General features: G+C 38.3%; 2 protein-coding genes across 2 annotated transcripts in view; one reads left to right on the top strand and one right to left on the bottom strand.

Annotated features, from left to right (window-relative positions):
• SAMHD1 (SAM and HD domain containing deoxynucleoside triphosphate triphosphohydrolase 1) overlaps positions 1-8,232 on the top strand; it is a 35,263-nt gene extending 27,031 nt beyond the window's left edge. The window contains exons 12-16 of the mRNA XM_034414080.3: positions 54-193; positions 3,846-3,941; positions 4,731-4,835; positions 5,481-5,618; positions 6,021-8,232. Of these exons, the coding sequence (XP_034269971.2) occupies positions 54-193; positions 3,846-3,941; positions 4,731-4,835; positions 5,481-5,618; positions 6,021-6,143 (602 nt within the window). The 3' untranslated portion in view covers positions 6,144-8,232. The remainder of the gene's footprint in view (positions 1-53; positions 194-3,845; positions 3,942-4,730; positions 4,836-5,480; positions 5,619-6,020) is intronic.
• Positions 8,233-11,189: 2,957 nt separating this feature from the next.
• TLDC2 (TBC/LysM-associated domain containing 2) lies at positions 11,190-23,533 on the bottom strand. Its single transcript, XM_034414079.3, has 7 exons — positions 23,366-23,533; positions 19,029-19,234; positions 16,739-16,903; positions 15,836-15,988; positions 14,172-14,267; positions 12,418-12,491; positions 11,190-11,493 (listed from the first exon to the last, which is right to left on the bottom strand). Exons 2-7 carry the CDS (start codon positions 19,059-19,061, stop codon positions 11,358-11,360), a joined length of 657 nt encoding a protein of 218 aa, XP_034269970.1. The 5' UTR covers positions 19,062-19,234; positions 23,366-23,533; the 3' UTR covers positions 11,190-11,357.
• Positions 23,534-26,512: the final 2,979 nt, after the last annotated feature.

Below are 26,512 nucleotides of genomic sequence, written 5' to 3'. Positions count from 1 at the left end.
ATCTTTAACAAAATATATGTGAGAATAACTATTTATATAATGCTTTCTGGCAGATGAAATCTTTTTGAAGATTCTACATTCTGATGAACCAGAGCTGAGTGATGCACGCGAAATTCTGTGTAAAATACAGCAGCGCGATCTCTTTAAATGCTTGGGAGAAACGCAGCCACCAGAGGGCAAGGAAATTAAAAAGGTTGAGACAATTTGCACTGGTTAAATCACTTCATTGTATGAACTCATTTAGCTATAATAATTGAACAATCATTTTCTATATCTTCTCTTATATTTTCTAAATATAAATCTCTCATAAGATTCATAAAGTTTGGCAATATTTTGATATTTCGATCATTAAAAATAGGGAATGTTGACTGAGGGCATCTAAAAATGTTGTAGGAACTAGTGCACTGCTACTTCTGATGTAATGGTTCAAAATGGTACATGTATATGTATACATGTAAGTATTTTATTTAAAACATTTTTATAATTTCCCATCTTATACCAAACTCTGGGTAGCTCCCAATCAAGAATATAAACTACATAAAAACTCACTAAAACAGTTGCTCATCTATATTCGTTCTACTAGCACCTTTAAATTTTCTCTTTTGGATACATTGACTTGGAGCTGTTTTCTTTAATTGTTTGCAAAAAAAAGATAAAAATTGCTATATGTTTACAACTTATATAGTATAGTTTATTACTCATACTTAAGTTTTGCAAAGTATTTAAAAGTGATAATTTGTAAAGTGAATTGGCCCAAATTATACATCTCATGAAACAATAAAGCAGCTCATATAGGAAGCTTGCATGACTGCAATTTCCATTTGCATGTATACATACAAGACATACAGTAACTTCTATTGGAACTAGCAGTAGAATTAAATTGCTGTGCAGGCACACATGCTCTCAAAAGGTATATATTCCATACTTACCATATATACTCATGTATAAGCCCGAGTTTTTCAGCACATTTTTTATGCTGAAAAAGCACCCCTTGGCTTATACTCGAGAGCAGCAGGTTCAGTCCCTTCACACAGGGTCGCTTTTCTCCACTCCCAAGAAAGATCAAAAGATGCGGAGCAGCCTTTAATGACAAAGTTGCCTAGACGAGGTAAAAGAAAACAAACTGAGGGAAGGAGCCCACTGAAGCTGCTGGTGTTGCAGCCGCCCCCCCCCCCACAGCTTGGAGCTCCAAGCGGAAGAGGTCTTCAGCTGTTGTGAAGAAGCGGTAGCTCTGGGTGCGCTACGCCCGCTTCTTTCTCTTTGAGAGCCACTTTGCAAACAAGGTGCAAAGTGGTTCTCAAGGAGAACAAAGCGGGCGTGGCGCACCCAGAGCTGCCGCTTCTTCACAACAGCCGAAGACGGAAGAGTTCGCTCAGGAGCGATGTCAGCAAGGAAGGCGGCTGGGTCGAAGGGAGGCCTAGCCCAAGCTCTCTGGGACAGGTAAACAAGTGTGGGGAGGTGAAAGGGAGCGGACTTGGCCCTCCACGTGTTGTACCCTCCTCCCAGCCTTTGCCTGTGCCTCCGTGCCACCAGCATCTCCCAAAGCCACCACCATTGGAGCCGCGATAGGGACTGGGACAGCCCGGTAGCAGCCATGAGCTGTGCTTTCCTCTAAGTGCTGTGGGCGGCAGAAGGAAACAGATGCTTCTCTCTGTGGGACTTGGAGGAAAGCGCAGCTCATTGCTGCTAAAGCACCTCAATCAGCTACAGCCCAGACAAGCTGAGGAACTGCGGGGGGCCTCCCGTATGTTGCACCCCCATCCCAGCCTTCGCCTGCGCCTCCGTGCCGCCAGCATTTCCGGAAGCTGCCGCCGTTGGAGCCGTGACAGGGATGGTCTTGGATATACAGTATGTTTATTTACAGTACTTAGTCTGCTATATTTTATTTTTGAAATTTACCAGTAGCTGCTGCATTTCCTGCCCTAGGCTTATACTTGAGTCTATAAGTTTTCCCAGTTTTTTGTGGTAAAATTAGGTGCCTCGGTTTATATTCGGGTCGGCTTATACTCAAGTGTATATGGTACCTTTTAGTAAACTCAAAAAAAACCAAAACCCTTTATTTCAAAAATGAATTTTCCAGTAAATTCATTTTATATTTAATAATTATGTTTCATGTTTCTTAATTATACATTAGATTGTGGATTTTCCAATTCTTCATTCTGTAGTTCAGATATACTGTATATGTAATATTCTTATTTTTCCTTTTGTAAAATTAAATCGTTGCTTTTCATTCATAAGAGTGCTGCATCTTAATACTGCAGGTATCTTAGAGGCTGCTAGACCATATGAGCCATACTTTTTGTTTAATCCATATTTCAGTTACATACTGTATATTTTCAGGAAAATGTTATCATAAGCTTTTATCATGAAATAACAAATACTAAAATATACCAACCTATATTTGCCTTCTCTTTGTAATGGAGATTAACTTCAGTCCCAACTTCAGTTCACCTGAAGAGTTCAGAATGCTCTTGCCAATACAGATGGCTTTTGATGCAATTACTGTTTTGAAAATTATATAAATATATATATATATATTCAGATGCATAGATGATATCAGTAGACTATAGATACACTATTATAGAAATTCTTTATTTGTTGCAGTAAATGTTACCGTATTTTCCAGCGTATAAGGCGACGGCGTATAAGATGACCCCCGACTTTTCCTGTTAAAATATAGGGTTTGAGCTATACTCGCCATATAAGACTACCCCTCTTCCAACGCACACCAAAGAAAAATTAAAAAACATCAACTGGCTCACCCACAATGTAAAAGCAGCTGTGCTAGACCCAAAATGGCCCCTGCAACAAACAGGAACCTCACACAGCCCCAAAAAGCCCCAAAAAACAACTTTCACACTTTACACACACAAAATTCCACATACAGCTTTGTGAGATTTTGTGTGTTTGTGTAGTTAGAGTGAAACACTACAGAAACACACTAAATCTCAGAAAACTGCACAAATATTATTTTATTTTATTTTATTTTTATTTTTATATGAAAGCTAAATTTAAAACTTCCTAAACTTTAAATGGCTAGGTCTAAAAAAGAATAACTAAAAAAAAACCCAATTAACTATTTTTTTAAAGCTCCCAAAGGGGGAAAAAACTTACCCAATAGAACAGGGGTCTCCAACCTTGGCAACTTTAAGACTTGTAGACTTCAACTCCCAGAATTCCTCCGCCAGCTTTGCTTTGCTGGCTGAGGAATTCTGGGAGTTGAAGTCCAGAACTCCATGCCTGCTTGATTGCAGGCAGAGAGTTGCTTGCTGATGGAATGGATTCAGGCAAGCGAAGCAAGGCAAGCGTTGCGACTAGCAGCTAAGGTAAGCAAGCTGGAGGGGGAAAACTTCTTTCCTTTTACATGGCTCTGGCGATCCAAGCTGAGTTGCCTGATTAGCAGGCAACTCAGCTGGGATGGTCAGAGCTTGGCTCGTCAGAGCCTTTCGGGCTGGTCTGCCTGGTTACAGGAGAACGACATCCGGCGTATAAAACGACCCCCAACTTTTGAGAAGATTTTCATGTGTTAAAAAGTCATCTTATTTTTTAAGTGTTTTTAATTGTTTTGTTTATCGTTTTTAATTAATGGGGCCAAAATTATATATATCTTTTAATTGTATTTTAATATTTGTACTTGATGTTTTTACTTGGATGTTCACTGCCCTGAGTCCTCAGGGAGAAGGGCGGTATACAAATTCAAAATAAAATAAATAAAATAAATAAAATTATACGCCAGAAAATACGGTACATGCAATTCAGATATTTTTCTAGATGTTAATCAAGTTTCTGAAATTACTGTTGTCTGCTGACCAGTTAAAAAAAATTAAAAATGTTATGCCTTCCAGGAAGATTATGATGGATTGTGTGCTGAAATTGTTAATTCCAAACCTAAGACAATCTCTGAAGATGTGGAGCTGAAGGCTGAAGATTTTATTGTTCATGTAAGTAAGGTGCTTTTTTGGTTTTGTTTTACCAGTAAAGGAGAATATTTGTAGCTCAGGGTTGAAATGAGGGGTCTTTGGTGCTCTCTGAGCTTGCTTTTCTTGCAGATGCTTCATTACCCAAAGTAGGTAACATCATCAGTGCCAGCACTGATCATTAGCAGTGATGATGTTATTTACCATATTTTTCAGAGTATAAAACGCACCTACCTTTTTTGGGGAGGAAAACAAGAAAAAAAATCTGCCTCTGCCTCCCAGCAATTTGCCTCGTTACAGCAAACAGCCTGTTTTAGTTTCATTTTCAGCACAGTCTGATTAGCACAAGAAAAAAAAATCTGCCTCCCACCAATTTGCCTCCTTGCAAGCAAACAGTGGAGGCCTGCGTGACAATAGGCAATGGCAATCCTTGCAGCTTGAAACTGCTGGGGTTCGGGAGGCCGATCCAACCAGCAATCAACTGCTTGTGCTAATCACGCTGTGCTGAAGCTGAAATGGATTGTTTGCTGTTTGCTGCTTGCTGCAAGGAGGTAAATTGCTGGGAGACAGAGGCCAAAGGGTGGGGGACAGCGGCTGGGCGGGGCTACGTTTGATGTATAAGACACACCCAAATTTTCACCTTCTTTTAGGGGGGGAAGTGCGTCTTATACTTCGAAAAATACGGTAGTTTGGGTAATGAAACATGCAAGAAAACAATCAAGCTCAGATTTTCTTTTGTTACTTTGCTTTCTTAGAGTGTATGTATATAAATTGTTAAGTGTGCTTTATTTTGATTTTGTCGTATAAATAAAGGTTATTGATATGGATTATGGAATGAAAAAAAGGAACCCCATTAACAGTGTTCGTTTTTACTGCAAGACTGACATCACTCAGGCAGTTAAAATTACAAGAGAACAAGTAAGTAAAAATGGGAGTGGTTGATTTTGCCAGTTTATTGTGTTGTTTTTAAAATAGCCACTGTATTGCAGGTAGTCCTTGATTTATGAGCACAATTGAGCCCAGGATTATGTTCAGAAATCATGAGGTTATCATGAGATCATATCTGAGTTTACAATGTTTTTTGTAGCAGGTGTAACATGAACCCCGTGGTTGTAATGCAAATAATTAAGTGAATCCTTTGTCCTCAATGGCCATTTTTTGCCAGAAATCAGAAGCAAATGCTGGTTGTTGGGGGGGTGGGGGGGAATGCAAATCATGGTTAGGTGATTGTAGGATTGTGCAAATAACTGTAAATTTGGACCAGTTGCTGAGTGCCCAAAATATATGTAATTGGGAAGAAGAGCAACCATTGTAACTTCAAATCCGGGTCAAAAGTACCTTTTGGCGGGTTTTTGTAACTTTGGACAATCGCTAAGCAACTGGTCATAAGTCAAGGATTATCTGTAATGATATTTGGCTATAAAGGGTGAATCCTCTACACCAGCTCTATCATGCTTGTATTGGATGCTCCTTTTATAATGGCTTTGAATGGTCTGTTTTACTGCTTGGGAAAGATCAGGAAAGTTATTGAAGTTAAGCGTTTTAATTATTTCTGTCTTTAAGGTTTCAAAGCTGCTCCCAGAAAAGTTTGCAGAGCAGCTCATCAGAGTTTATTGTAAAAAAAAGGATGCAAAGATAATTGAGGCTGCTACAAAATATTTTATTCAGTGGTGTATGGATAAGGATTTCACTAAACCACGGGTAAGACGTTCACATGTGAATGGGGATACACTCATAATACACCATCCTCCTGAAAATTTTGTAATTCTTTACTATATACTTTTTAATGGGCTACTGCAATAAGCATTGGTAAGACACAAATCCTGCTCATGTGCTATATTAATTATATTAATGAACTTATTAGAAATTAAAATGTTATTTACATAAAATTGGTATTTTCATTAACAACAATAAAAAAGATCATTGTGAATTTTTTAAAAAATCATGATTTATCCCATGCACAGGGATACGTCAGGCCTGATAATATTTTATCCCTTAAATGTACACATATTTATTTCAATTGTCAGGAGAGAAGATGACAAAATATTTTAACGGTTGATCTGAAATGCAAAACTTAATTCCTTTTTTTTAATTATTTGATAGGATGGTGATGTGGTTGCTCCAGAACTTACTCCAATGAAAAAAGGGTGGAATAAGGATGATGAAAATCAGGATTCAAACAGGAACAGTAGTGGTTTAAAGTGTAAAGTAAATTTAAATTTTTAAGTGAGTTAGTATATGCCTTTAATTCTCTGTGTGTGTATGTATTCTAGCCAAACTTTCTTCAAAAGGTATACCGTAAAATTACAGAGTAAGCCTGCATAGTGCCTTTGAAAAACTGCAGTGGAAAATGCCTGTAGACTTTTTCACAAAATGGTACATTATTGTGATTTTGAGAAAGCTCAATAATTTATCAACACTATTTTAGTGTTAATTTAAGATAAATATCACTTTTCTATATAGCAAACTTACAAAAATGCCTCAGGGTTTAAAAATCAAGAAACTAACAGGTAGATTTCAGTTTTACAATATAAATCATTTTTCTAAAATTATCTGAATATTTCGTTGAATCCAGCATTGGCTTTATAAGTGTAAATTCTCTAAATTTGCACAAGGAGGGGTAACCAATTTTCATTTGGCTTTATCTTCTCCTGAACTGTTTGAAATGTGCCCCACATTTCACAGAAATGCTTCCTTAAGGGATGGGGAGATTATAGTAAGTAGGCCTAAGTTATTTTTATTTACCCATATTTTTTTGGAGTATAAAATGCTCCGGACTATAAGACACACCTACCTTTTTTGTGGAGGAAAACAAGAAAAAAAAATCTGCCTCTGCCTCCCAGCAATTTGCCTCCTTGCAGCAAACAGCCTGTTTCAGTTCATTTTCATTTTCAGCACAGCCTGATTAGCACAAGAAAAAAAATCTTCCTTCCAACAATTTGCCTCCTCACAGCAAACAGCGGAGGCCCGCAGAGGCAGCAATAGGCAATGGCAATCCCTGCAGCCTGAAACAGCTAATGGTCGGGAGGCTGATCCAACCGACAATCAGCTGCTTGTGTTAATCAGGTTGTGCTGAAGCTGAAACGGGCTGTTTGCTGCAAGGAGGCAAATTGCTGGGAGGCAGAGGCCAAAGGATGGGTGCGTGGGGCTACATTCAGTGTATAAGACACACCCAAATTTTTACCCTCTTTTTGGGGGGGAAGGTGCATCTTGTACTCTGAAAAATACGTTATTTTGTGTCCAGATCAAACCTTAAACTTCCAAAATGAGGCTACCTTTTTGAGCAGAAACAAATCATTTTTGGTGCATTCTACTGGTAGTAAATCACAGACTAACAAATGGGCCAGACTCTGCCTCTCCTCACTTTCATACTGCATATTGTTATCTGCCATCAACCCCCACCTGAGCATGTTGGTCTTACTTTTAGGCACTCCCACTCTCAATGTCTTCCGAGTAACATCAGGAGATCAAATCCCTCAACCGTGTTCTCTTTTGAGATTATTTCTTGTTCCATGAATACTGTCCTCCATCTTCTAATAGAGTTTTGCTCCTGCCATAAAACCTCTTCCTAGATCTAAGTCAAAGAGTTTGGGGCACGTATCCATTCAGAGGATGTCAGAGATCATTCATTTGGTTCTCTCAGCATCTGCTGCTACTTCTCTCCTAATCCTAGGTGGAGCAATACCAGCAAGAGGATACATTTTCTCAATTGGGGTGGGTTTAGGGCATCCTGTCACTGTGTGTACTGCTTCATTGACAGTGATGTCGACTAGCTTCACATGTGGATGTACTCCATTCTGGAGCAGCATATTCTGCTGCAGAAATCCTCTGGGCCAAAACCAATATCTGTGGTGTAGATGGCTGAGCCACCCCCACCCCCCATGTATACTTTGACAACCTCATGAAAATGTTATTCCTCATACTAACTTTAGCCTTAGTATTCAGGCAGTGTTCTTTAAATTAAAAATTAAATTAAAAATTGGATCATTAATGTTCACAAGTATATTGTTTCCACTAGTGCAAACCATCAACTGTGAAATGAACCAGTGAATAAAACCCATAGCTTTATATATATATTCTGAGTAAATATATAAAATAAACTTAAGTGGGGGGAAGATCTTGTGCTACTTGCTTGAAATTCATATATTTTCTGTATGAAGGGATTATTACATAATTCCTTAACTCTTAGATCATGACAGCTGGTGAATGTATATTGATTTAGAGCTAAATATTCATTAGCACAACAATATTACTATATTTTAAAGTTATGAATATTTTGATCAATATTTTAATAAAAGAAACAATTATAAAACAATATAGGTCTCATACTTTCAATGAAACACAAGAAAATTATGTTCAACCAAAAGGAACTGTAAGAGGAAAGTTGTTCCAGCTTCTCTGAAGCCAATTGGAATGCATTTTTTATGTCTTGTAGTAATCGGATATTATTTGTTTAGAACAGTATGTTGTTTCTTTACCAAGTTCTACAATATGTACTTTATACAATAACATAGGGTTTCTGTTAATTGCAAGAACTAATACTTAATTCTAAAGTATAATTTTTGTTTTAGGCCCATTCAACGAATCCGAGTAAGTTTCAGAAGAATTCTACATTTAATATAAATTGTAAAGATACAAGCAACATGGTTATAAGCGGGAAGATACAGGTACTAGGAAGGATGAGAATAATAATAATAGTAATACAGTCTTAGTAAATAATTTGACAGTGTTGTGGGAATTGGTTGTTTAGCAGAGTGTTTGAAACTTACCTTTCTTCAATTTTCTTAAAAATATTCAAGCTTAAACAAAGTTAGAGCTTTGCAATTAAAATATAATATCTGCAGAAAACTATACTTACCCCTCAGTGGATTTAGAATATGGATATATTGGGATTTGTTTGTTTTTGTGCATTTGTTTTTGTGTTAGGAGAGCCTCAGGTTTTTTTTTTTTTTTCAAGGATCTACTGTACATTATGTTAGTTGTTGGAACTCAAACTGCTACAAGCTCAGGGTTTATATGACGAGAAAGAAATTGTGAAGTTCCTAAAGACCTGCTTGCCATATGGATTTGTACAGTATTTGGTCCAGTTGAAAGAATTTTCAAACATTGCTTCTATTTGCAAATCAAACTATTTTTTCAGGTTCACGTCTGAATGGTTAGTGAATTGTTCATGCTAATCCTGGGCTTCTGCATTATCTTGCTGCTTTTGTGATAAGAAAGCTATCAACCTTTTTACACAGGGGTAGAATTACCAGATATCCAGCAAAAGGTGGATGTGTCTTCTATTGTGTCTTCATGACCTCCATCCAGCAGACAGCCAAATGTTGCCCCTCCACTTTGCATATCTGAGCTTTCCTCCAGAAGAAGAATATAGATCTGAGCTTCCCTAATAAGTGCTAACAGCAAGTTAACAAAGTTAACAAAGATTCACTTGAATCTTTCAATGATGTTCTGAATTATGTTTCTGTCTACCAGAGTACAATACTAGCTATTTCACACAATTTTAATCTGAAAAGACCATTCTTGTCTTGGTTTGCCATTAGGATAACTTGAGTATATTGTGTACCGGGTCCTTCTCATATTCCATGTTATTTTATGTCAGCTAAATGTATTTCTAGCTTTTTGATACAGTTCAAATTAAAAGGTCAGGAAAAAGGAGACTATTAATAGGAGCATAGCTACACTGCACAATTTAACCTGCTTTAAAATAATTTTTATGAATTTCACTATATAATTTGGTAACAATAGAACTGAGAGAATGAAGACAAATCAAGAGAAATACTGAATGGACTGGGAGCAAATATTTTTTCCTGAAATTATCTCTTTTTTTCCCTTCTTTGGGCCACTGCAACTCTCAAAGGGTGCTCAGCCAGGTCAAAGAACAGTGCTTGTTAAAAGAGGAGTTTCACAAAAGTTAGAAAATTCATCCAATTGCAAACCATGACTGTAGTGGACTTCTTTCAAAATATTTTCTTAAAATTAATTGATTGTAAAAAGCTCTGCCAGTATTCCTTTGCTGGACAGCCACAATGACCAACTTCTTATTCGTTTATAAATGTTATAGAATATTGAAATGTTTATAAAATGATGCCAGAAATACAACAGTGAAAATTGTCCATATTACACTACAGAAGATGTGGCAGATGTCTGGAGACAAAATGTTGCAAATGCAGTGCTAATGAAGTGAGCTTTCTATGATAGAAAGGAAAAAGCTAAAAAGTTTGATGTAAAACCGAGTGATGCATGCCTTGTATTAAAGAAGAACTATCATTTGCAAAGTTACTTTTGCAGGCAAAAAAACAAAAAAAAAACAACCACCAGGTCCTGAGGTGCAAAAACAATACTTCCCTGCAAGAAGCCATATGTATGAAGCCATGAATACTGAATGGACCTGTTCATGTTACGGCATCAGAGTTCAACTCAACTCAAAAGGTGGCCTGCTATAGAAAAAATGATTGTAGTATTCCATTGCATGAGCTACCAAGCTCAGAGAGGACCAAGGACACCACAATTCAATTCTTAAGTTATAAATATTCTCTTCTTTTAAGTATGGAGCCATTGTTTGTAGGCACTAACACATTTAGAGAAATATGTAGAAGGTATTTGGGCATGTGAACAAAACAAAACAACAATAGAAATGTGTTGTGATATAAATACTCGACTATTCCTAAGTAACACAATTAAGTCATAAGAATTCCTATGAAAGTCTCTCCAGAGATTTCACATTTTAAAGCATAAAGCTGAAGTATAGAATCTGGATTGGAAGGGATCTTGGAGGTCTTTAATTCAACCCGCTATTCAGGATCAGGATCTGGCTTCCCAGATAAATGGCTTTCCAACATTTTGCTTGAAATGCTTCAGTGATGGAACATCCTCAACTCCAGGAGGCAGCTTGTTCCACTGCTTAATAACTCATTGTTAGGAAATTCCTCCTTATTTACTTAATATTTTATAAGCAAGTAAAAATGTCTTAGGTGAAGCCTAAGAGCAATATGTTTGATTCTATTATGAAAGTAGCTTGACCCATACAAATACATGGGCAGGTATCTGATAAAGCAAAAAACAAAATATGTTTATGTTACTTCCCTAGCAAGCAATAGTGGCAAATAGGTTTATTGCTTACCAATTCCTAATAAGATCGTTACCCAGACATCATTTCCTATGTGAACTACATATGTCTACCACTAATCTGATCCAAAGGAAAAACTACTTTTAGGTGCAGCTAACTTGAAAAGAAGCTGATAATTGAGGGATATAAATATTAGGAATTAGTAAGATTCTCCAGCATTGATTTCTTTCTTCCCAATCTATAAAGACAGGGAATCCACAAGAGGACTATCCTCATTTGAGGGGGATTTGACAAATTGATGCAGGACTACTGGCCAAATCCTCTTAAGTGCTTGGAAAGTGCATGAAGAGATGTCTTGATTTTTCTTCCAGTTAAGATAGTGTCCAAACTTCCAAGTCTCGGATGAGGAATTCCTCTTTGGGTGATAATGCCTCATTATTGAAGGTTTCACAGGGATGGCTTCCTCCATGGTTCAGATCTCCATCTAGCCAGAGTCCAAATTTACCACTGCATACAAGGCAAGAGATAGCATATAGAATAACTTCCATAGCACAAAACCTATTCAAGGGTACAATGATACTGACTCATTTGCTGGAGTCCAGTTAGAATATAAGCTTTGCATTTCTTTTCTAAATTGGGGTGCTGGATGGTCCCATTGGGTGATAGAATTTATACTAAATATATAGTGTTTTGTTTTTTACTCCAAGATCTCGCTTTGCTCTGGCAGAATTGTGACATACCTATCACTTTAACACTACTATTAACAAAATCAAATGCTGAATTCTTTCATACTCTTGGGAACCCTGGACATTTTGGAGATAGTCTCAATTGCATTTCTTGGCATTCTTCCAACATTTGCTGGTGCATGAAAACGAAAAAGACCAGTGTGGAAGAGAAAATGCCCTAGCAGGGAACTTCGGCAAGTAATAATATTCACAACTTGGCAGTTATTCCAATGTCCAATAAAATGACATGCATGAAAACTCAACAGCTGGCATTATTGGAATAACAAGAGTGTGAAGGGAGGAAATAGGGGATAGAATGACATATTCAACATGATATAGCAGAACAAAGAACTAAGAGGAGGGTAGTGATGAGTAAAAAAAATTAGACAATCCATATTTTAGGGCAATTTTACTGTTCGACATCAAATGGTTTTTTTAAAAATACTTGTCTGGTGGCAGCAATGACAATGTCATTTATGAGCTACGAGCATCAAAAATAGGATGATAAAAGAACATGCACTGTTGCAAGTAATGATAGATTTGGTGAGGGGGAAAAAATGAGGGAAACACTTTTCCAATTCATGATGAACTTTCTTAGCCATGCAAAAGAGCTAATGAGATTCTCCACAAAGATTGCAGTGCAGCAGGCATGCTGAACTGACAAATTAATTTCCTTATAACTTAGCTATCTTTCAAAGCGACATACCTGCCTCCACCAATGGCTAAAGAATCTGCATCTCCTTTCATGAAGAAGGTATTTTTGCCTGTCCATTTAAATACCTGGCAAGGGAATCAAAAGCATAGCATTAAGCAATTTAGGAATTAAACCATATAAACTTCCTATACAAAAAAAAAATCCCACTCATATTATTTCTAGTGATAGCTTGAATCTTTTCATAGTGTGATTTAATAGATCACATCTAATTGTACTGTATGTCCAGCTAATATCCTCCTGTTGATGATCACGAAAGTGTGGACATGCATAGAAATAAAGCATCAGAGAGGTAGCATGCTGGCTGGACAATTCCTGATTTATGGTACTGGTGCAATTTATTGCTCAGTGTATGAATCCATATTAAGCCTCCTAACAGAAAACTCTCTAACCTTCATCTGAAGATATCCAAAGAGGAAGAACCCATTGTCAAAGTCCTTTTGCTATTAGCAAACTTTTTTTCTGACATTTCATTGAATATTTTCCATTAACCTTTTGGGTACATCTTTTCATGTTGTTGAAGAGTACTATTTTACTCTTCTTTAATATTCTTTTCTCAAGGCTAAATATCCCAATTCTTCCAGCCACTCTTCATAAGAGAGAGTTTCTCATCTTGTTGCTCCTTAAATCTCTTTCAGGTTGTCTGAATCTTTCTTAAAGTGTGGTGCCAGAAACAAACACAATACCAAAGTTTGGGCCTGAATCATACAGAATAAAATGGAGCTCTTATTTTTTTCTTGATCTTGAAAACAATATTTATATTGATGCAGCCTAAAATTTCATTAGTCTTTTCCAGTGGTGAAATATAAAATTTGTTACTACCGGTTCTGTGGGCATGGCTTGGTGGGTGGGTGGGTGGGTAATGTGACTGGATGGGCGTGGCCAACTTTTTTTTTTTTTACTTTTAAAAGCATTTTGTCTACCTCTTCGACCGAAGAGGTTGTAAAAAAATGCTTTTAAAAGCCTCTGACAATCAGGCAACTCAGCTGGGATCGTCAGAGGCTTTTAAAAGCTTTTTTTTTTTCCTACAACCTCCTCAGCCAAAGAAGTTGGAGAAAAAAATGCTTTTAAAAGGCTCTGATGATCCCAGCTGAGCCACGCGATCATCAGAGGCTTGTAGAAAAAATGCTTTTAAAAGTAAAAAAAACCAGCCTCTGATGATTGCGTGGCTCAGCTGGGCATGGGGGAAGGTGCAGGGATTTTTGTTACCGGTTCTCCAAACCACCTGCTGCCATCGCTACCGGATCAGGCGATCCGGTCCGAACCGGGAGCATTTCACCCCTGGTCTTTTCCCAATGATATCAAAATACTGACTCATGTTTAATCTGCACTGTTATTCCAACTATCTGTCCAATATGCTTTGCACAAATAATAAAGATGGGATATAAATAAATAAATTACCAGACTGGTTATATTCCATCCAATACATTTCTATATGTTTTCTGTTTCATCATTTATGTTTTCTTCTTTCTTCTTCATCACAAGAAGAAACTCACATGTTTCTGTTAAATTTCATTTTCCCTTAGCCCACTCTCTAATCTATCAAAAACCTTTTCAGTGTTGGCATTAAAACAATTCTTGCCAAGTTATATTCTGGAACACAACAATATCACAGAATCTTTTAAAGTGCGCCTTTTATAGCCATAGCAATTAAGTGACTGGCAAAATTTGCATGACTATTGGCTCTTGAAGCTGTAAATACAAAATCAACTCACTCAACATAGAGATTAACATGGTGTTTCAATCACCTTGAGTTGTGGAGTGAAAGAGAACAGAAATGTTTCTCCATTGCCATAAAAACAACTGCTCACATGAATAGCTGTAGAAGAAAAAGCTCCAAATATCTGAAAAAGATATAGAGGAGGGAATATGTTTCAGCTTTCAGGAGTTTAATCATGTCTATCTTTCTGCACATTACTCATGATGTCACAGTCTGCTTAGCCTATTATATTGAATGAATCAACATTGACTATTTATTAGATGTGCTATGTGCACAAATATCATTTTTCCCTTTTAAATCCAGTATCCTTTCTATTACTACAATGTTGTTTATAAAACAGCCTAGGATTTCAAATAGTTGTTGTCAAACAATAATAAGACAGCAACAGTTTGTTTAGCATTAACACGAATAGATTTTTTATAAATGTGAACTCTTACATTTCTAAATCTTTCTAACCATCTGTTAAAATAGTAGCTCAGGAGGCAGTTCATTCCTTGGGTGATGAAGCCAAGGTACTTTTTTTGTATCCATCAAGATGACTTGCATTATCTCCAATCCAGTGGTGGATTTCTACCGGTTCGGCCCAGTTTGGGCGAGCCGGTAGCGACGATGATGAGCTAAGAGCAAACAGGTTCTCTCTGATGATTAGGTTGGCCCTCCCGCCCGCACCTGCGTTATAGGTACCTTTTATTTGGTCGTTTTTAGCCCAGCTAAAAGGCACAGCAGAGCGGATTCCCGCATCTCAGCTGTTCCATAATACACTGTGCTTGCGTGGAGGCATGTTTGGAGCACTTCACTTGCACGTAGTGCACATGATGCGAGCTGGTGGTAACACCGGTTGAAACCCACCACTGCTCCAATCTACATATAATGAGCTGTTTATTTATTTTTCCACTTTATTATTTTTTATTATTATTTATTTTTACAAATGACTGTGAGGTGAGTTGGGCTGAGAGAGAGTGACTGGTCCAAGGTCACCCAGCTGGCTTTCATGCCAAGGCTGGATTTGAACTCACAATCTCCTGATTTGTAGTCCGGTGCCTTAACCACTAAACCAGGGGTGTCAAACTCAAGGCCTGTGGGCCAGATCCAGCCCATGGGGTGCTTAGATCTGGCTTGCAGGGCTACCCGGAAACACAAGGGGACCAGCCCAGGGTTCCTCTGCCAGTGAAAATGGAGCTCAGTACAGTCGTGTGCGGCCCTCCTGAGCTTCATTTTCAGCTGCGACGGCCTCCTGCAGCACTCTGCCAGCTCTCCCTCCCAAGCTCAATTTTTGCTGGCAGAGTGCTGCATGAGGCCATCACAGCCGAAAATGGAGCTTGGGAGGGGTACCCCCCCAAATGATGTCAAGCTGGCCATGCCCACCCCGGCCCCCGAGATCAAAAACAACCCTGATGCAGCCTTCAATGAAATTGAGTTTGGCATCCCTGCACTAGACCAACTGGGTGTGCAGTTATTGTATCATAGTAAAATGAATCTTTCTGTTTCTGTTGCATCTTCCCATTTCAAACCCTTTCTAATGGATCAGGATTATCTACTGAATATTGTTGACTGCTTCTTAATGTTGTGAATGGAGAAGAATAATTGCCTGATTATTTAAAGTTGAGTTAGGTCTAGTTAATTAGCATTCTTCTTTTCCATATCATCAATCTTACATAAGTAAAGTTATTATTTAGACCTATCTGGGATTACCTGTCCATCAGTATCCCTGATAACCAATAACACAGGAGAGGCCAAGTTGCTCATGCTTCTATACATGGTCTTCAGACTAAATCCGTCCCTTGCTGTACAGTAGACAAGGTTCCAGGGATAGGCAGTCACTCGCGGAGGGAGATGTGGAGTTAGCTGAGAGGGACCATATAAACAAGATCAATTTTTCTCACCTCGCCCTGTAACAAGCTGTCTTTTCCTTTGATTATCTTTTCCTTCTCAGTTTGTTCAACTTTGGAAACATTGGACTAGAATCAGCAGATCTTTGCAGGCTGCAAATTATGAAACACATAACTGAAAACAAGATTCCCTCATCCAGCTTCTGGATGCTGCCTAAGCAAAGTAAATATTCAATCTTTGCCAGAAACTACTTCAGGTCTACCAGAAACTTGGTATCAGAGAACAAAATGGTTGGCTTTACATACCATGCTAAATTTACACACCACGCTAAATAATTGTTTAACCAAAGTTTGTTGAATAAATCTCGATTTACACCCTAAACCAGGGGTCTCCAACCTTGGCAACTTTAAGCCTGGTGGACTTCAACTCCCAGACTTCCCCAGCCAGCTTGCGAATTCTGGAAGTTGAAGTCTGCCAGGTTTAAAGTTGCCAAGGTTGGAGACCCCTGCCCTAAGCCATCAGCACCTAAGTCAAAAACAATGGCTTACAAAGTACAATGACTGGAGTCACACAATGTGCTTTCGACAAGCTGTTTGAACCCAGTTAAAAGGTCAATAAAACTTGCATCAGCTAAATGCATTGTCTGGAGGAAATGGGCTTTTTCTATGCAATTTCCAGGGACAACAGCAAAAGGCTAAGCTATAATATCCAGCTATCACCATGAAAAGTGTAAAATTCCAATATATACTGAGAAAATTTATTTACCTGTTGGATTTCTTCTGTGTGCAAGATGCTACTTTGAGCATTCAGTACAGGCTCATTCAATTCTTCTGCAACTTCGGATGGATCATCTGCACTTGTCCTGATTGAGTCTAGCCCATCAGCTTCCTCTTCAGGTTCTAGAGACAAAGTTTCATCACCCAGATTGGGCTGACAAAAAACACATCATTAAATAAGGTGAGAATTCTTTTTTCCTACCTGGCCTGTAGAACATCTCCCATGTTTGTCGAAAGCACATTGTGTGACTCCAGTCATTAAATAATTGGATAAATCAACCTATCATTACAAAAATAATTCCAATAAGGCAATAACATGTACATGAAGTTAGTGAAATGATTAATTTGTCCATAACAAGCCATTTTAAAAAGTGTTGGAATCTCAATTCAACAAGCTGTCCTTTTTTCCATTAAGCCTTGAATAGTCTCATAAGAGGGAAGGAGAAATTGATTACGATTCATGTAACATTGCATTAGTACATCTTTCCTATGGATCTATTTCTGAAGCCAGAATGTTTTCAAAGCAAGCCTAAAATTTCCATTGCGTTGGGAATTCTTCAGGATTGAAAGGATTTGCAGTAATTGCTGCAATTTCATTTCCCCTCATCTATTCAGTATTTCAATGAGATTTCTGCACAGGATGACTAAGACTTTTTCCCAACTTCAGAAACATGCCATTCATGTGAAAGACATTACAAATATTATTAAGATTCGTGTGTATGTTTGTGTATGCAAAACCTGTACCTCGGCTGAAAAGTTGGGGTCAGCCCTTCAAACCCGCAGCTATTGGGTTCCAGCCTTTGTTTTGTAAGTTAGAATCCAGTCATGCACTTACAAAATATCTACATGACGTTTCACACAGCCTGGACCTTCTCACCAGATTTATTTCCCCCTCTCATATAGTTAACTTCCATTGGCAGGATGGACTAGGACTTTAATACTTGACGTTGGAAGACAATGAATTGTAACACTTCTTCTATGGATTGTTAATATCTAATTCTGTTAGCTCTCCTTCTGAAATTCTTATCTCCTTTTTCTGCTGAATGTTCCATAGGTCAATTGGTTTCTATACTATAGTGGATTGGTATATACCGTATGTATGTCAAAGGTATCAGTCATGAATCGGCATTGGACATTATTTGTTCTTTGTGGAATAAAAATTCCAGTTACTCTTTTCCCTTGTTTGATGAGTACAGTAACAATCTGTATTTCCTGACTGTATCATTTAAGAATTCTATGATATAGAAAGACTGATTTAATATTTGATATAAAATATAATTTATTTTTAATCTTATGGCAAATAAAGGAAACTTGCATAAACTCTATTTTGTGATCCCATATACTCTTTCCCTCAGCTTTCTGGTTCTTTCTAACAATGCTCCCCCACCCCACACATGCACATACACATACACACCCCTCAGCTTTGATTAGGTAACCAGCATGTGCATTCCTCATTGAGTTGTTTTGATCAGTCCCCCAGCTGCTTATTATTTCTCTTTTTTTATGTCATTTTTATTATCAATGACATAATCTCAACATCAGTAGAGGACATGATACTCTGTAATTAAAACAGTGGGAAGAGGGGGAATGAAAATTCAGAACTTCACACAAAGAAAAACTGATACTGATGCTATTTATTTTGCATTTTTCTCCAAATTTGGGGAAGAGAAGATACTAAGATACTAAAGCTCCATCCATTTCCAGCCTCAACACAATGTGATTTCACCAGAAATTGTCATTATTCTCCAATCAGAATAGTAGAGTGTATTTTGAAGTCAAAAATCCAAGACACCTGGAGGGAAAACCGTTACGTATAGCTAATGCAATTTAACCTATAGCAGCTTCTTACACCCAAAGTCACAACTGACTTCATAAGACAGAATTCATTTGTCCAACAGTTAATTCTTCACGTTCATCTATTGACTACTAAGCCCTAGGTCAGGGGTCCTCAAACTTGGCAGCTTTAAGACATGCTGGCTGGAGACTTCTGGGAGTTGAAGTCTCAAGTCTTAAAGCTGCCAAGTTTGAAGACCCCTGCCCCAGGTTCTAGCCTTAGTTGATTCTGCAAAGTTTTTTAGCCAAAAAATTCCAAAACAAAATCACTGCTTCACCTTGAAGAAGCTACTCCCCTTTTTTCCATTAAGGGATTATATTATTTGGGAGTAGCCATCTTTATGCAGAGAGGCAATATATTTGCTGTGGGAGTAGGGTCAGATGGAAGTTTTACTCTGCTCTTCCCTTTTCCATCTGTGCCCTAAAGCATGCACAAAAGTACTTACCAGAAGAATGTAACGGTAGCGTGGAGTTTTCATTCTTTCTATGATTGTCCAAACCACAGCCCTGGAGAGGAGTGTTTTTTACCGGCAGAGCGTGTATGGAGAACAGGTGTTTGCCGATAACCTGAGGAGAACACTCCCCTGTAAACACTGTGCACTTTATCCCTTCTCTTCAGAAGTTAAGCTTCCTGTTTCACAGATGCTCTCATCTAAGATCATACAAAACAAATCTCTTTAAAATCTTTTCAGTTCTTTTATTTCCAATCCGTAGCTTTACAAGTGTGTGGAAGTGGATCGATTGGCTGGAATTGCCAACATAGGTGGGATAAACTACAAAAGGTCAAAATTGTTCCCAAGCTGATTTTTCAAAGGAGAAATGAGCAGAGAATCTTGCAGAAAAATATTCAGAAATGTAGGAAGCCAGCAGTTTGGATTAGTAGATCTGGAATATTAAAAATCAGGAGGAGAATATATCTGATTAAATGTTTCTAAAATGAGGGTGAAGGTTCATTCTCTGAGCTTGTGGGTTGGTTTCCAAACATTTCATTACCAGGCTAGGTAACATCTTCAGCAGAGTTTAGGGGATGTCAGTGTCAATGTTCTTCTGTTTATAAGGGCTTCGGGTGTGGGTGTGTCGAGTGAGGGTCTTGTGATGGGTCAGGTGTGAGTCATCAGTGAGAGTCTTGTGACGGGTCATGTGATAGGGAGGTTACATCAGGTCAGGGTCATTGGGAGGTGAACTGCTGGTGGGGGAGTTGCATGGGTTGGTTGAGGGTTGGTGCTGTCTCTGGTTGGCTGTGTGGTTGATTTAGATTCTGAGGGATTCGTAGGCTGGTTGTAAATCAATGCGTCTATGGATGGAATTGCTTGTGGAGTGTTTCTAAAATGTATAACTTGACCAAAAGTGCATCTTCCAACTTTTTGGTTATCTCCCTATTACCTAAAATGTTTGACTAATTTACAAATTCTAGAATTTAAGAATAATTCTTATTCGTCCCACTGGATTTCTTCCTAATCTTTTCCAGCCCCCCAATCCCATCAACACTATTCGGCTTTTGCTGAGGCTAGGGTTAGTCCTGTTACAGAACTCCTGGCAGTAATATATGTAGAATAAGAATTTGCTGCCACAGATCTTTTAAATTCATTGTTAGAAGATTGGTCAAGATGCGATCAGAAATCTACATCTATTCTGTTCTTTTTGAATCTAAGATTAATGAAAATTGAGATGATGGTGTGGATGATCCACAATATTTCTTAGGTCCTGTCCAATTGGCAGCCAATAGTTATGCTGTGCTTCAAGCAAACATACTAATGATAGGTAAAAAGGACCCTTCTCTTTCGCTCCCTTTGCAATCTATCAGAAATGATGGGGAGAATGAACTCTGTGCCTAGAAATCATAGTGAATTCAGGTTGGGGAAGGAGCAAAGAGGCTGAGACCTGACTTTGCATTCTGTAGAAAATGCACCATCATAAAATATTTTCCATAGAAATGAGACTGATGAACAAAATGCAACTCTTCATGCTGTGAATTCCTGTCTTATGCCTACCTTGTACATGTGCTTCTTTACATCTTAGAAGTGGGGCATAATATCGGCTGTATTGCAATTAATGCCAAGCCAGGATCTTTTAAAGAGCAAATTATAGTAGTCACAAAACTACGCTATGATTTAGCATTCTAATTGCTGCCATTCAAAGCCTACTAAATTCAGTAAGTTGTATCTTTTGGAATAAGCGTATTGGAACTAGGCTTCTGGGTGGTTAATTATTTTGTACATTATAATCTCATTAGATGTCCAGGCATCCAATATTAGAATTTTCCAACCTTCTAACAACCCTGGGAAATCGGCTGAGCTGGGGGGGGGCAATAGCACATAGCCTCAAGAGTTACATGGAGTGTAATGACCTTCCATCTCTCAATCAATTCCAACACTAATTAGATCCACTGGTTTCATGTTACATTAATTACCACAACATAGACAAGTTCATGACAGTATGTCCACAGTCCTATTAATCAGTGGTGGGTTGCTCCCGGTTTGCACCGGTTCACAAGAACCGGTAGTAAAAATTTGTAGTAGTTCGGAGAACCGGTAATAATATTGGCTGGCCACGCCCCTGAACCGGTCCCCGGGCCGTTCACCGCTTGCTTACCCTGCCTACCTCATCAGAGGCTTTTTAAAAAAAAAACTTTTAAAAGCATTTTTTCTACAACCTCTTCAGCCGAAAAAATGCTTTTAAAACTAAAAAAAAAAAAAAAAAAAAGCCTCTGATGATCTCGCAGCTCAGCTGGAATCATCAGAGGCTTTTAAAAGCATTTTTTTCTGCAATCTCTCAAGGTTGTAGAAAAAAATGCTTTTAAAAGTAAAAAAAAAAAAGTTGGCCATGCCCACCCAGTCACATTACCCCCCCACCAAGCCACACCCACAAAATAAGACACGCCCCCAGAACCAGTAGTAAAAAATGTTAGAACCCACCCTAGCTATTAACACAGGTAGCATGGTGGCAAATTTGGTTCTTGAGAAGACATTCACTTTACATACTAAGAATGCAGTGGAACAAACACCATATTTCAATTGTATGGAACCATCTATTTCTTTTCAAACAATATAAACAGAAGCCCTTTTGAACTTTTGATCAACATGGATGGGGTCTTTTATTTTGTGGGCCACCCATCATATTCCTGTTTATGTCCTTCAGACATAACAACTGAAATGCTCTTCATCATTGCAGTATTCTAAAATATGTGGCAGCAACAGAAGTGGCATAAATGATGAGCAATTTAAGGACAAGATTACTGAAATTTAGCATGAGAGGAACCATGGCTTCCAAAGTGATTGTCTCAGCTCCGAGCTTTTTGGATTAACATTTTAGCCATTGTGGGTCCTTTTGCAAGAAAGTTTATGTGTGAAAAGTGATGGTGGCACTTAGGAATAGTTGAGAAAAATGTTATGAAAAGAGAATTCCCTCAATTGATTCAAAACCTTTCTGCTTATAATAGAAATCCTCTGGTTTTTGGTTTTTTTTAAAAAAGCTGAGTCTCATATTAGTATTTACCCCAGGAGTATTTGGTAGGCTGCATTCCAGAATGATCTTCTCCCCTAAGAGCAGGGGGCATATAGTTTAAATAATTCAAAGATGAGCAGCCATTATATATATAAAAAAGACCTGCAAAGGATACCATGGAAACATGCAAATTAATTTGCTTTATGAGTCATGTGAATCAAGACATGGCCTTTTGAGGTCGGGGGAATAGAATGTTTCAATACAGTGGTGAAATCCAATTTTTTTTTACTACCGGTTCTGTGGGCCTGGCTTGGTGGGCATGGGTGTGGCTTGGTGGGCATGGCAGGGGAAGGATACTGCAAAATCTCCGTTCCCACCCCATTCCAAGGGAAGGATACTGCAAAATTCCTATTCCCTCCCACTCCTGGAGGAAGGATATTGCAAAATCTCCATTCCCATCTCACTCTGGGGCCAGCCAGAGGTGGTATTTGCTGGTTCTCTGAACTATTTATTTATTAGTTCGATTTTATATGCTGCCCTTCTCCGGAGACTCAGGGCGACTTACAATGCTTTAAGCAATAGCCTTCATATTTTTGTATATACCTGCTTAGTAGGGCTTTTTGGCCCCCCCTAAGCAGTGTTCTATTTTATACAAAGTTAGCTTACTGGCCCCACAAACCAAGTCCTCATTTTACCTACCTCAGAAGGATGGAAGGCTGAGTCAACCTTGAGCCTGGTGAGAATTGAACTCACAATAATTGCAGGCAGCTGGCAGCTAAGTGCTACCTTAAAGCAGTTTTAGTCCGTTGCGCCACCAAGGCTCTACTCAAAATTTCCACTACCAGTTCTCCAGAACCTGTCAGAACCTGCTGGATTTCATCCCTGATCTGAAGAATGGTAGCACAATAAATAGTTTTCTAATTGTTTGTGTTGTTTTATCTAATTTAGGGGGCTTCTCTTCATCTTACTGATTTATAGTTAACCTCCTAATATTGGAATCCCATTGATTCTAAGATGACAATTTAGTCTTAAAGTACCCATTTGGAAGTAAACTCAGTAGTGTTTACTTCTGTGCATGTACTGTGTCCTGTTGTATAATGGATGAGGTATGACCTGGAATTTATTTAAATTAACAGCATACTTTTTTCTCCCAAACTAATTATATAAAGGATAATCAGCATCTTAAATACATCCTCCTCCTATGCAACTTAATTTCAAAAAATCTAATTTTATTCTCACCTTCACCTTCTATTTTCCCACTTAAAGAACTAGTCACATAGTGTAAAAATATTAAAACCATAGGCACATACATTTAGTTATTTACTAGCAGTATACTTACATTAGGGCAAACAGGCTTCCTTGAGAGATACTGTAGCTCCTAAGCAAATGTGGAAGAGCCCATTCAAAGGCCTGTCTTCTTTGCTTATTTAATGCACTAAAGTTGAGGGATCATCAAAGAAAGACTTAGCCTTACCAACGATGGAAAATAGTTGTTTCTGAATCTTGCAAAGTTCAGAGGGATTGTGAATTTATATCGAGCCCTGCCCAGCCCATCCTGTCCAATTCATCATCTGGGTCAACAGGCTGACTGCTTGCCCCCAGGTCATTCTGGTCTGATCTCATTATTTTGGGATCAATAGCAAGGTTGATGCAGGTGTTGCTATTTGTAACAATGATGTTGCAAGCCATGTATTGTCTGTAAACCTCCAGTGATGATAAGGCTGAAAATTGACACATTTTTTTCCTCTTCCTCTCCAACCTTATGGAACTATAGTCAGTTATTCATTTGTCCCTGGATGACAACTTCCATGTTTACTTTGTAAATTTAGAAGCATATTAGAATATGTTGATTCAATGGGATTAATAGAGTTGAAATCCTGTTGATTAGGTTGGTAACAGATCAGGGATACTCAAAAGTAAAAAAAAACAAACTATCAAAAAAAAGAATGAACTATCACTTCCATTGATTGTTAATGGTGCCAGGCTTTAAATCAAAATTGTACCTATATATTTAAAGGCTTTGAGGCACCCAAAAAGCAAGAACAGGGGTGACTTTGTACCTCCATCTGTTGTCCTGTCCATCTTCTTCCCACCCACCCATGTCTGTTGCTTTAGTAGGAATGTTTATTCTTTCTATGCAGCAGAAAGATTGAATGAATAGACAAAATCAAAAGTAGAAATTGAGAGTAGAGTATAGCAGTTTTTACTTTTCTTGGTATATTTTCTCAGGTACTGGTGGAAATTAACTGCCCAGCTGATATGCAAAATCAAATTTTACATAGAAAATGACTCTTGCAAAAATATATTGCTACATTAAAAAATAGTTTAAGAGCTTTGGGGGAAACATTAGTTCACACTGAAAGAATCCTAACTGTTGAAATCAGTGAAAAAGTTGGTCATGAGTAATTTAAGTCCTTCTTGAAGTCAAAATAATGAAAGCATAACTAACAACCTGGATTCACAATGTTGTAATTTTAGTCATAGCTTGCAGCTATTTTTAGACATAGGATCAACACATGGAAGAACTGTCACTCATTGGAATGAGTGTATGATATGTAGGAAAGGATTTTCCACACTACATTTGGTTGGCCAGATATAAAGGATAACGGAGATATTACCTCGCTGTTCTTATGTTTGTGTGTACTTGTGCACTTTTACAGCTTATTATTCTGTTTTGGTTTTAAGTATGTTGTGACCTTCCTCAAGTCTTTGGAAAAATATTAGTAAATCCATATGCATAATAAAACTGATATGACTTGTTTTGGTTATGGAATTAACTACTTTAAAACATGCTATTTATCATTTCATTTCAGATAAGGAAGTTGCAAAATATGCCAACCCTCCCATATCTTTTGTTTACTATGTCCTTGCAAGGTGTAATTCATGGGAGCAGAGGTAGAAGAAGTGTCTGATTAAGATCTTGAAGAAGTTTTGTTAGATGAGCCCCATTTTCACTGGCCATTCTTTGCTATAGACAAGAAATTTTCACTTCTCACAGGTGCTCAGTGGTGTCCACATCCCAAATGCCAAGTAATCTTCCTCATCCTGGGGCTTTGCAATTGTGGTGAATTCTTTAAGGCCACAATTCATTATCTGTGCCATCCCTACCTTCTGTAGCTTCATAATCACAGAGCAAGGACAAACTACTCTCATAGTAGTAGCTAATGGGTCAGAATATCTTAGGTTTCCATTAACATCCTCTGATTCCACCCTTTGGTTAGAAAGTATAGAGCAGCCTTCCTGATATCTTCTGCAAGCATTGTGGAAACACTGATTGTGGGGAATATATTGACACAACTGTGTAGTTGATCAGGTAAGCTCCCAGTTGGAAAAATCCAGCACAGAAACAGGCAGACTGTGACTCCAACAAAAGCAAAGTGCAGATGCACTGTGATATCACAACACATGAGCAACTGACACCCAGTGGAAGCACAAAGGTCTATGACAGGGGTGGACAACTGTGTTCTTTTTACAATCTGTGGACTTCAACTCCCAGAATTCCTGAGACAGCCAAGCTGGCTCAGGAATTCTGGGAGTTGAAGTCCACAGGTCAGAAAGGGGCCATATTTGCCCACCCCTGGTCTAAGATTATATGAAGGAAGAGATGACAAGAGTGGACTAATTTTCAGGAAAAAAAGAGCATGCAACTTGGATCACCTGCAAAGCCTCAGTAGTGGTTTTACTTAAGAGTTCAGGAACGGTGTTATTTCCCTCATAAGCGTGTAGCCATTGTTTCTGAGGGAGCTGCAGGAGAGCCTAGAACTCTGCTGGGAAAGAATCCAGAGGGACAGCAGCAACTATTTGCCTCTGCATACCAAACTGCATTACAGCGGAACATTTCAAGGACATGTTCAAAACAAAGAAGGCATTCTCTTTAATTGTACTCATGGGTACAAACTGGGCTATAAATATATGACGGCCTTATGTATAGAAGAACAGAACTGGAAAGGGCTATTTAGCCCATCAAGTTCAACTGCTTGCCTAGATCAAAATCCAAATTAAAGCACCCCATCTAACACCTTCACCAACTGTATTCAAACAGTCTAGGCCAGGGAAAGCTGGCTGAGGAATTCTGAGAGTTGAAGTCCACAAGTCTTAAAGTTGCCATGGTTGGAGACACTGGTCTTGGCAGCCATGTAAAGTAACAGACTGCTGCCTAGCCTTTGCTTGAACACATTTGGTGAAGGGGAATCCACCGCCTATTTTAGCAATTGGTTCTACTGACAAACTGCTCTTACTGTTAAGGAGAAAGTTAAGATATTATTTTAGAAAGATAGAGCATGGTATTACGTACCCTCTATGTTCAGTATGTCTTCAAAGGACTTTATTTCTGATTTTCTAATCTTCATTGCTCTTCTCTGAAACTGGTCTAAATTCTCCAAATCCTTCTTAAAGGGTAGGGCCAAGAACTGGACAGTATACTCATGGATACTTTGTTGGATCTTACCAAAGCAGAATAAAGTAGAACTATTATATCCCATGATTT

The sequence above is a fragment of the Pantherophis guttatus genome, chromosome 3 (genome assembly GCF_059756535.1).
Source record: "Pantherophis guttatus breed Tessera chromosome 3, ASM5975653v1, whole genome shotgun sequence".
Classification (NCBI taxonomy): Eukaryota; Metazoa; Chordata; class Lepidosauria; order Squamata; family Colubridae; genus Pantherophis; species Pantherophis guttatus.
This window is presented reverse-complemented; position numbering and strand designations above follow the sequence as displayed.

Coding starts and splice junctions, on each gene's coding strand:
- TLDC2 (XM_034414079.3), bottom strand. CDS start 19,061: ATGAAAACTCCACGCTACCGTTACATTCTTCTG. Junction 15,989..16,738: donor ACACAGAAGAAATCCAACAG/GTAAATAAATTT, acceptor GGTCCCTCTCAG/CTAACTCCACATCTCCCTCC. Junction 14,268..15,835: donor TCAGGGATACTGATGGACAG/GTAATCCCAGAT, acceptor TATCTTTTTCAG/ATATTTGGAGCTTTTTCTTC.